At 37.9% G+C, this 12129-nt stretch overlaps 1 protein-coding gene across 17 annotated transcripts in view; it reads left to right on the forward strand.

Moving 5' to 3' along the window:
• Nucleotides 1-12129, forward strand: part of MYT1L (myelin transcription factor 1 like) — a 281172-nt gene that overhangs the window by 234351 nt on the left and 34692 nt on the right. For 13 of the 17 annotated variants that reach the window (XR_015731327.1, XM_034432005.3, XM_060689272.2 and 10 more), the window contains 4 exons: nucleotides 666-902; nucleotides 2694-2815; nucleotides 3175-3237; nucleotides 3703-3771. Coding sequence is in view for 15 of the 17 variants with exons in the window: in XM_034432005.3 (XP_034287896.1) it covers nucleotides 666-902; nucleotides 2694-2815; nucleotides 3175-3237; nucleotides 3703-3771 (491 nt within the window). In the remaining 2 variants the exon portion in view is untranslated. The remainder of the gene's footprint in view (nucleotides 1-665; nucleotides 903-2693; nucleotides 2816-3174; nucleotides 3238-3702; nucleotides 3772-12129) is intronic. The other 4 variants (XR_015731328.1, XM_034432020.3, XM_034432021.3 and 1 more) reach the window with 1 other exon arrangement.

Genomic DNA, 12129 nt, shown 5'->3' on the forward strand with positions numbered 1-12129 from the left:
TATATATTTCTGTTTACACTTATTAATCTTTATAGACTATCATCATTTATATTAAAAAAAGGGGAAAACCTTTTTTACATCCATTTTAAAACTCTAAACTTTTCTTTAAAAATATTCAGTAAGAGGGAAAGGCAGAAGGAAAATGCCCTTTTTTTTCTCTGCCCTTCCTCAGTTGCTATGGGAAATGAAAGGACCAAGGTTTTTTCCCCCTCACGCTGAATAGAGTCCCTGAACAACTTTGTGCAGTGTGCATCTCCATTTCTGTGCCTTATACTGCTCAGTTTGATGCCATTTGCATCAAAGACTTGGAAAAGTTTCTTCTTCTTTCGTCATGCTATAATTTTGACTTTGGGATAGGTTTGCTGTTCTTTCTGACCTTTAAAATTGATACATTTCAGCAACTCTTTCTCAGTGCTTGCCTTTAAGAAGCACTCCAAGTCAATCCAGAATGATATAGATGTTAATACAAAGAATTGAGCAAATCAAAATGGTGAAATTAGTTCCCAGGGAAATATTTTTCAAAAATTTCTTTTAGAATGTTTTAACGTTGCCAAGGAATAAAACTGTTTGTGGGTACAGTAGTTCATTTTACTGAAGAAATCTTGATAAGTTATGAGCTGAATTGTCTTCTTTGGTGTATATGTTGTGTGTATGTTTTTACCCAGAATCCTGATATGGAGGTGGATGAAAATGGGACATTAGACTTGAGTTTAAACAAGCAACGACAGCGAGAGGGCTGCTGCACCATTTTGACGCCGCTGGAACCAATGTCACCACAACAACAGGCTGTGATGAATAACAGGTGTTACCAGCTGAATGAGAGTGACTGCTGGGATTTACCTGTGGACTACACAAAAATGAAGCCTGACACGATAGATGAAGATGATTCCAAGGAAATTAATGTAGGTCTATTTCATCAAATTCCCTGGCATTGCTTTCAGGTTATTATATTTCTAAACACTGACCAGGTGGAATGCATTAGTAACAATAGCTTCAGCAAAGATACTTTACTGTTTATAATTTTTTAAAAAAATATTGATCAAAGCATTTCATTATATATTTATAGTAGGAATGTGGTTGGTCAGGCTATAATTTTCTTAAATCTTTTTCGGAGTTGGCACTTTCATTTATCTAGTAATGTCACAATTCAGTGGTAGCCTATTGAATACTAGGACATTTGATTCTTGTTTATGGAAGAATTATTTAGTGAAATAGAAGCCATGCCTCATACGTATATTTTCTCTACTCTTATATTGGGGAAATCTGTTATATGAACAAAAGAAGAAAAAAATAGAATTATATTAACTCTTTGTTCTTGCTGCTGCGATAACTACAAAACTAAAAAATAGTAAAGAGAAAAAGTGCCTTGTTAAGTGCTATAGTTTACCTTTATACTATCAGTAAGAAAAGAATTGAGATATAGATGTTTCCTCCAATTACTGTTACAGGTAACTGGTTTGCTCATGTCTTTGGTCTCAAGATGCTGATGTTTAATCTGATTGCCACAAGACCATCTTCATCAGTATTTGGTGTTTAGGCAGCAAACTAAAACTTTACAAGTAGTTCTTGATTTACAACAATTTATTTAGTGACCATTCAAAGTTATAGTGGCACTGAAAAAAGTGAGTTACGACCGTTTTTCATATTTGCGACCGTTGCAGCATCCCTATGTCACATGATCAAAATTCAGACACTTGACAACTACCTCATATTTATAACGGTTACCATGTCACAGGGTCAGGTGATCACCTTTTGTGACCTTCTGACAAGCAAAGTCAATGGGGAAGGCAGATTCATTTAACAACCATGTTAATAACTGCAGTGATTCACTTAACAACTGTGGCAAGAAATGTTGTAAAAACTCATTTAAAAAGCCACATAAATTTTGGTCTCAGTTATGGTCGTAGGTTGAGAATTACCTGTCCTAAAACTTGTCTGGGTAAACTGTTAAGGTCATCCTCTCAGAAATCTGCCCAGCTGGGTTTCAGGTCCTTCAGCAACCTTAATGCCAATGACAGGGAAAGGAGTTGGCGCTGACTGTAAAAGAGACTCCATTCTTCTGATAGTGGGATGTGAATGCCTATATGGTTGGTTGGGCTGAACAAATAAGATGGAGATTCTGTTGGTGTACCAACTAGCTGAGCTTGCGTAGTTAGTCTTTAGGAGGATGGCAAAGAACTCCCACCTTTGATGGCTGGGAGACTTTAACTTTCCTCACCTGCAGGCAGACTTGGGTTTGGTCTAGTGGTTAAATCACCAGGCTAGAAAATGGGAGTCTGTGAGTTCTAGGTCCACCTTAATCATGAAACCCAGCTGTCTGACCTTGTGCCAGTTGTTCTCTCTCAACACAGAAGCTTCCAATATAATATTATTCTATATTGTGCACAATATTATAAGAATTCTGGTAATGACATAATGCTCTTAACAAGAGGTATGAATTTGGAGCAGCACTTAATTAAATATGTACTGATTAAAAAACCATGAGAATTATACAGAATGTTGGTTCATGCAAACCACTGGTTTCAATACAATATAGGATGCTACCTGCACTGTAAACTTTTCAAAGTTGTTATTTGTGGACTTTTTCTCTCCAGAGGAATAAATAGGAAGGTCCTTGACTTCATTGGAAATTTTAGCAGTAAACACAATAGCATTCCATTTAAATAAGGTTTGTTTCTTACATTTCATTACAGCCAGAAGATTTAGATCCTTTCCAAGAGGCATTAGAAGAAAGAAGATATCCTGGGGAAGTCACCATCCCAAGCCCTAAACCCAAATATCCTCAATGCAAAGAGAATAAAAAGGATTTAATAACGTAAGCATAATGTGAGGTGAAATTATTTTTTACTCCCTTTTAACCTTATCTTTCTCTTGTTGTCTTATCTGAATAAACAAGTACATATATGCCTTGCAGTATGAGCATGCAGCATTTGCAGCATATAAATGTTTCAGACGTCAGTTAAGTTTAAGTGATGGAAGCTGCTTGTCCCTAATGATGCTATATTGTACTGAAACACCATTTCATTAAATTTTGTTCATTTTGCAGCTTTTCTGATAGGATGCTTAAATCCCCCTTGCAGACATTGCAGCTAAACTGGAAACAATGAAACTTTTCAAAGTTTTTTTAAACATACTTACTATTTTGGCTGTTTTTTTGTTTTTGTTTGGTGGCAGATGTCCAACACCAGGGTGTGATGGGAGTGGTCATGTGACTGGTAATTACGCCTCACATAGAAGGTGTGACTTCATTTTTTTCATGGTGGATTCTGTCTTTTCAATTTATTGTTTTCAGCTTACCTCAACAATGCTGTCAAAGTAAAAATGTTGAACTATGTGTTAACCCTTTGAGTAATAAATGTTGATCTTAAGAGCATGCTAATTTGTGTGTTGTATAAACGTCTTGTTTTTTTAAAACAACTACAATTTTGAAATTCTTAACTTTTTAAAATAGTTAACCCATGGATCACTAATACTTTTTTATAGCTATTATCTTGTCCTTTTAACAAAAATTCTACACATTTTATAGTTAAACATATTCAGAGGGTTAACTTATATTACAAAATGTAATATTGCAGCACTTGCCCGCCCCATCGCTTTTCTGCATTATAATTTTTTAATTTAATTTTTAAGCGTTGTGTTTGTTTGGAAAAACTTGGCTTAAACGAATATCAACTTACTTGACTGTCCTGACCTGTTTTACAGTCTGTCTGGCTGCCCGCTGGCTGATAAAAGTATTCGAAGTATGCTGGCCACAAGCTCACAGGAACTCAAGTAAGATATGATGAAAGCCATTCCTTAAAAAAAAATCTTAGTATTTACAAACAGAAGATTCTAGTTTATAAAAGGACACCATTAAGCAGCAAATCACAGCAAACATAAGATAGATAAAGATTCCTGGGTATTTTGCAATCTTTCAAATGAAGTGATAAAACTATTAACTAGGATTCTAAGTTTATGAGTACCACTTTGTTGAACCAAACCAACTAAGAATTTCTTAAGCTTGTAATGAGTCATCAACACAGATAAACAGTAGCTGATCCATCATAGTATTTTCAAGTGAAATGAAGAAAGGTAACCAAAGAAATCTTCAACTGTGACAAATTTTGAATCATAGCATGATTTCTCCCCCCTAGTTGTTAATTGTTATAATTACAGAATGACATTTGAAATTATAATATCATGCTATAATGCTAGCTTGATTAGAAGTTTCTATTGTAAATGTCTAAAACTAAGTATTAAAAAAATCTGGATCTTTGAATGAAGTACAAATTTTAGAATAAAGTAAAAAAAATAAAGTCATAAAAACCGAGCAATGAAATAATCTGAGGGTTTTGTTGAAACTTCAGCATCCCCTATAATTTGTAGGAAGAACTAGAATGATAGAAACATTGCTGTTTCTGATACTATGATTGTGCCTTGAATTGTGCTGTCTCAAGCAGAAATCAAATATGGCTCTATGACTTGGGAAAGATGGGGACATAGTAAATAACATTATTGCAAACACTAAAAGAAAACAGGATTAAATAGTATTAATACAATACAATATTAGAAAGAATTAAATAGATTGTGGAATAAGTATAACCAATGGTAATAAATTACCATTGATAGCTACCAGGCACTGGTAAAGAAAAAAGAAAAAATTCTACAAAAGGAATAGTTAGATTCCAAAAATGTAGATTAGATTAACAGAGTTGGAAGGACCTTGTAGGTCATCTAGTCCAACCCCCCACCCAAACAGGAGATCCTGCACCATTTCTGACAAATGGCATTCCAATCTCTTCTTGAAAGCCTCCAGTGATGAAGCTCCCACAACTTCCAAAGGCAAGCTGTTCCATTGGTTGATTGTTCTCATTGTCAAAAAGTTTTCTTTATTTCTAGGTTGAATTTCTCCTTGATCTGTTCCATCCATTATTCCTTGTCTGGCCTTCAGGTGCCTTGGAAAATAGCTTGACCCCTTCCTCTCTGTAGCAGCCCCTCAAATACTAGAACACTGCTATCATGTCTTCCCTGGTCCTTCTCTTCACTCGACTAGCCATGCCCAGTTCCTGTAACCGTTCTTCATATGTTTTAGTCTCCAGTTCCCTGATCATCCTGGTTGTTCTTCTCTGCATTTTTTCTAGACTCTCAACATCTTTTTTACAGTGTGGTGACCAAAACTGGATGCAGTACTCTAGGTGTGGCCTTATTAAGGCTTTATAAAGTGGTATTAGTACCTCACTTGATCTTCATTGTATCCTTCTGTTAATGCAATTTAGGATTGCATTGGTTTTTTTGGCTGCACACTACTGGCTCATATTTAACTGGTTGTCCACTAAGACTCCAAGGTCCCTCTCACAGTTACTGCTATTAAGCCTGGTTTTACCCAGTCTATATGTGTATGTTTGGTTTTTCTTGCCTAAGTATAAGACTTCACTTTCCTCTATATTGAATTTCATTTTGTTAGATAGGGCCAGTGTTCAAGTCTGTCAAGATCCATCTAGATTTTGAGTCTATCATCTAGGGTGTTGGCTATTCCTGTCAGCTTAGTATCATCTGCAAATTTGGTAAGTTCCCCTTCTATTCCCTCATCTAAGTCGTTTATGAAGATATTGAAGAGTACTGGGCCTAAGACAAAATATTGTAGTACCCCACTGCTTACTTCCCTCCATGTAGACGTAGACCCATTAAAGACTACTCATTGAGTACGGTTTGTCAGCCAGTTACAAAACCATCTGCTGGTAGTGCTATCTATGCCACTTTTTTCTAGCTTACCAAGAAGTAGGCTGTGATCTACTTTGTCGATTGCCATGTAATCTCAGTTCAGGTAATCCACTAATGAGTTTGGCATTTTTTTGTTTAATCTAAACTACAGACTGCAGGCATAAATTGAATTGGTTTGCAAATAAAAATGTGCAGGGAAACAAGGGCTGCTGTAGTTCAAAAAAGTTGGCCTATATAGTCTAAAATCAAGGCAGCATAGGGTAGTGCTTTTGCATTCTGATTTATCTTGCCAGACTGAGCTACCAGGCATTTTAATAAATAAGAATCAAAAATAAAATTTATCCCCTTTGCTTCCTGAACTCAATTGTTTAACTTCCAGGTCTTCTCTGAAGTTTGAGGGATTCTTTGGAGCATATGGAGATCCATAGAGGGGAAATTCAGTTGCAGTGCTTGCTTATGAAATTGAATGCAGTGTTTTAACTCATTCTTTCTAAGAAAACTCTTCACTAGCAAACATTGCTCTTTATTAACGAACAAAAATAAAATAAGGTTTGTTTGATTTTAAGCAAAGCAGTTCAGAAGCACTATTAATTTAATACTAGAAAATTGCATTTTGTTTTTATTTCTATTGTAAATTCATAAATTGTGAAATTGGAGCAAGGTGACCTACCTTGGCTTACATAGCACTGAACCTCCATATCAGTCATTCCACACATCAACAGCAAATTGATGTCCTGTTCCCATGTGGAGCCAAATGATTTATTCTTGCTGCATCCCAAGCCACTTCCTTCATTTCTCTTCATTTCTCATTTTTACTTCTTCATGGCTTTTTGAGAATTCTCATATTGCCTCTCCTACCTCAGAAAATCAACATAGAAGGAAATATAGATAGCCACAGTGTCTACCTACAAAGCCCATAATCCCAAACAGAACTCCATTTACGTTTCCTGCTGCTATTTGTTTATATTTCCTATATGTGCAAGCTAAACACAAGGGCCAATACTGGTTCCTTCATACTCATAAATCGCCAAGTTGCTTAGTCAGATGACTCAGCAGGATTATGACATTTCAAATCAGAATAGTCACTACAATCAAGAATATTAAACAGAAAGGATAGAATGCAACTGTCTACCAAAAACTTTATTTGCATTTCCTGTAACAATATAAATAAGCAGGAGAAAAATTTCTAATGAAGATTTTAGAGCTAATTACTTCAACAGCATAGTCTAGTCTTTACAGAATCTTGTGGAAAAATCATATAGTAAATGAGAATATTTTGATATCCCTGGACCATGCTTTATATTTACAATGAAAAATGTAGAAATATAAAATAATTTTGATATGTCTCCTATTCATAATAGATTTGGGTTGTTTATTTCCAGAAGATTCACAGTAAGATGAATGACAGCTCATTTTTGAAACTGATGGTTACTCCAGAAAAACTTTAAAAATAGAAAGCTTAACATTGGGTTACTTTGCATGGAACATCTATCAGTTTGCCAAAAACATTAAGAGAGGTTTTAGGTTTATAGATATCTGAGAATCAAAGCAAGCCATTTTTGGAAGTGCTAGTTGAAGCAGAAACAAGAATATTATTTAATCCTTTCTAAAATTCTCCTGCTTGTCCCCCACGTAGCACTTGCCTGCCAGTTATAATAGCAAAATATCTTTCTGTCCATTTTTGCTTCCTACAACTAACTCTGTCCTTTCTTTCTTTAACATACAAAGGTAATACATTCCTATTAATTTATAAAAATTGGGTGGAAGTAATTGAGGTTTTTTATTAAAAAAAATAGAATTTACCACAAGAACAATGTGGAGAATATTGTTTTTCTATTTCCAAGTGAACATATGGAATTTTTTTTCTTTTTGCCCTTCCCTTCCCGAATAGAGGCAAGTTATTTGAGGCATTGCCTAACTCGGGTGTATGCAACCTATCACTGCGGAGCCACCTGCAGTTCTTTCGTCCCCCTGCTGTGGCTCCCTGTCCGCTGAACCCACTACTGGATGGTCCCACTCCTCACCCTCCCCTCCCAGTCACTCCTCGCCTGGCCTGAGAAGGTAAGGGCGATGGTGGGGGATGGAGACTCGCTCCATATTCCAAAGCAGGAGCGAAGCAACCTTGTATTTGCCATATCTCACAGGCGCTTCTTCCGGCCCTTGTTGGTGCTTTACACACCTCGGTCGCTCGAGGAGATGCGCAACTTGCTCTCCAACCCAAGACACTGGCCCAGCTGCAGCTGATGCTCTGCATTGTAATGGGCTCCAGGAGGAGGAGGGGACACCGTCTCACCCATTGTGAAGCGTGCTAAATTTAACTACTGCGCAAGGCACTGTGAGAGCAGCGGACAGGCTATGGAAGTGGGAACAGCAGCGTCATCAGCCGTAGCCAGGCTGAACCAGTGTCTCAGGGCAGAGAGCAAGTCATGCGTCTCTCCAAGTGATCAAGGTGCATGCAGCACTAACAAGGGCCGGAAGAAGTGCCTGCAAGATATACAAGTACAGCAGGGATGGGTTCTATTTACCTTTACTACCAGTTCACAATGGGGCCGCGCAAAGCGAGCGCACACATGCATGCTCTTCTGCGTATGCACAGAAGCTTCTGTGCATGCACAGAAGCATTTGATGATGGGATCGGTGGGCGGAGCCTCCCGCCAGTTTTACTACCGGTTCTATAGAACCAGTGCGAACAGGGGGCAACCCACCACTGAAGTACAGGGGTGCTTTGTTCCCACTCTGGAATATGGAGCGAGTCTCCATCCTCTGCCGTCACCCTTACCTTCTCAGGCCAGGCGTGGAGTGACTGGGAGGGGAGGGCGAGGGGTGGGGCCAGCCAGTGGTGTGTTCAGCTGACAGGGAGCCACAGCAGGGGGACGAAAGAGCTTCATTTATCTGGAAACCTGAAATGACTCTTGATTTAAATATGGTAAAAAGCACCCAAAGAAGACGAAAGAACAACATCAGCAAAAAAACCCAAAACAAAACCCACCAACCCTCGCCTGTTTTTAGAAATGGTTCAAGAGGGAATACACACACACGAGAGAAATAGAGAGAGAGATGAGAGAAAGTGAGATGAGAGAGGGAGGGAGAGACAGAGAGAGTGGAAGAAAGAGAGAGAGAGAGAGAGAGAGACCTGTTTCCCACAGAAAAGAAAACACCAGGAGCCACAAAACCTGGGTAAGTGTGGCTGGGGGGGATCATGTGACTGGGTGGGAGTGAGTAACAGCGAGTTGGCCATGCCTACCCAGGTTTTGTGGCTCCCAGTGATTTCTTTTCTGTGGGAAACAGGTCCAAATGACTCTTTGAATGTTTAAGGTTGCAGACCCCTGGCCTAACTCCTATGGTTTCTGCTATAGAGTGATTGCTTTCCAAGACCCTTAGATAAAAGGAATTTGTGAGGATCCAGGAAGTCTTCTCTGTTATGGTGCCTGCTCTTTGGAATGAGATTCTCCTACCCCCACCATAATTTTCATGTTTTTATTTATTTATACAAAATACAAAACTTGGAACTTTTGGAAGCTTCAACGGCAATTTTGATGTATTACCAAATATATAATTCTTGACTGCTTTACTTGATAGTTTTAATCTCGTTTCAGTTATTTGCAGTTAAGCTTGCTGTCTCTGAAAGGTTAATTTTCAGTATCTGAACCTGATATATAGATTCAAAAGCATACAAATATTTTTTTTTATATTTTATGTATTTCTTGAATTATAAAGTGTGTAGGATCTAGGATGAAAAAAATCACCATCTTGCCAAAACTTTTTGCAAGACAATATTTTTGTTTGAGTCCTGAATAAATTTATAGATACTAGAAAATGTATTATATAGCGTAGTGTAATATGGTTGCAATCAATTTAGAATGATAAAGTTGGTGATATTCAATCACTCTTGGCTTTTTTGAACTCTCACAACCTCCTATAGACCAGGGGCCCCCAAACTCTTCAGCTCATCAACCCCTTCATGATTACAGATTGTTCCTCTACACAAAAAATATTATATGAAAATAATTTAATAAGTACTATTTTAACTAATAATACTAATAATAATACTAATAAACAATAAATTTAATAATAGATCCCTTGTCCAATCCTATCAACCTTTGACCTATTTGAAAACCATGCCATAGACTAATAGTGCACCAATTCTCAGTCAGGATCACAGAAGTGGTACTAAACATGATTGATGGATATGGAATTGTGGTTTAATGTTGGAGGGGGAAAAAAGAAAGAAAAACAAAAAAAATTGACATGAAATATCCTGCAACTAATTGACTGAATTTTCCTTATTGTAGAGTTTTGTTATAGAGTTGATATTTTTCTCATGTGGGGGAGGTAGATTAGCTTGACTTCAGTTTTTAATTAAAATGGAGGAAGAATACTATATCCTTAATTTATACTGGATTACCTAATAAAAAGAAATCTCACTGAGATCAGTGGGATCTATTCCAAAATAAATGAATATAGGGATGTAGCTGGAGGGAATTTGCAATTTTTTAAAAATGTGTGTGAAATATTCAAATATCCATGATGAAAATTTTACAGTATTTATCCTGGATATATATAGATTCCACTGAAAAGCTATATGGAAATGAATTACTTTTGTTTGAAACAGACATTGTAATAAAAGATGCCATACATCACTTTATTTTATTTTTATTTATTTATTTATTTTGTCAAACATATATAAGATTACAGATATAAGTATAAACATGATTATGAATACATGAAATGGATATGAGTAAATGGGGACAGTACAGGGGTGAAATCTAAAAATTTTCACTACCGGTTCTGTGGGTGTGGCTTAATTAGTGGGCATGGCTTGGTGGTCAGGTGACTGGGTGGGCGTGGCTTGTTGGTCAGGTGGGCGTGGCCAAGTCAACATCACTTCTTTGCCCTTGTTTAACCTACAAAACACAACACAACACAACTGGCTCACTCACAATGTAAAAGCAGCTGTGCTAGACCCAAAATGGCCCCTGCAACAAGCAGGAACCTCACATAGCCCCAAAAAGCCCAAAAAACCAACTTTCACACTTTACACACACACAACACAACACAACACAATTGGCTCACCCACAATGTAAAAGCAGTTGTGCTAGACCCAAAATGGCCCCTGCAACAAGCAGGAACCTCACACAGCCACAAAAAGCCCAAAAAACCAACTTTCACACTTTACCCACACACAACACAACACAACACAACTGGATCACCCACAATGTAAAAGCAGCTGTACTAGACCCAAAATGGCCCCTGCAACAAGCAGGAACCTCACACAGCGACAAAAAGCCCAAAAAACCAACTTTCACACTTTACACACACAAAATTCCACATATAGCTTTGTGAGATTTTGTGTGTTTGTGAAGTTAGAATGAAACACTACAGAAACACACAAAATCTCAGAAAGCTGCACAAATATTATTTTATTTTATTTTATTTTTATTTTTATATAAAAGCAGGTAAATTTAAAACTTCCTAAACTTTAAATGGCTAGGTCTAAAAAAAGAACAACTAAAAAAACCCCAATTAACTATTTTTTTAAAGCTCCCAAAGGGGGAAAAAACTTACCCAATTGAAGGGACAAGGCAGGCAGGCAGGCAGGCAGATAGAGCTGCTCACCGATGAGCTTGATTGCAGGCAGGTAGATTCAGTTGCTTGCTGATGCAATGGATTGCAGGGATTACAGCAAGCGAAGCAAGGCAGGCATTGCGACCAGCGGCTCAGGATTCGGTCCGAAGAGCGAAGGTAAGCAAGCTGGAGGCTGGGGAGGGAAGGGATTTTTGCTACCGGTTCTCTGAACTGCCCGCCGCCATTGCTACCTACTCGCCCGAGCCGGTCAGAACCGGGAGCATTTCACCCCTGGGACAGTAGGACAGGAACTGTAGGCACATTGGTGCGTTTATGCACACCCCTTACAGACCTCTTATGAATGGGGTGAGGTCAACAGTAGACAGTCTAAGGTTAAAGTTATGGGGGTTTGGGGAAGAAACCACAGAGTCAGGTAGTGAATTCCAGGCATTGACCACTCTTGCTGAAGTCATATTTTCTGCAATCGAGTTTGGAACAGTTTACCTTAAGTGTATATCTATTGTCTGCTCGTGTATTGTTGTGGTTGAAACTGAAGTACTCATTGACAGGTAGGACATTGTAGCAGATAATTTTATGTACTACACTTAGGTCGGACTGAAGATGGTGTAGTTCTAAGTTGTCTAAGCCTAGAATTTCAAGCCTGGTGGCATAAGGTATTCTGTTGCGAGCAGAGGAGTGGAGAACTCTTCTCCTGAAATATCTCTGGACTCACTCAATTGTATTAATGTCTGATATGCAGTGCGGGTTTCAGATAGATGAGCTGTATTCGAGAATTGGTCTAGCAAATGTTTTGTATGCTCTAGTTAGCAGTACAATATTACCAGAGAAGAAGCTACGCAAGAT

The sequence above is a fragment of the Pantherophis guttatus genome, chromosome 1 (genome assembly GCF_059756535.1).
Source record: "Pantherophis guttatus breed Tessera chromosome 1, ASM5975653v1, whole genome shotgun sequence".
NCBI lineage: Eukaryota > Metazoa > Chordata > Lepidosauria > Squamata > Colubridae > Pantherophis > Pantherophis guttatus.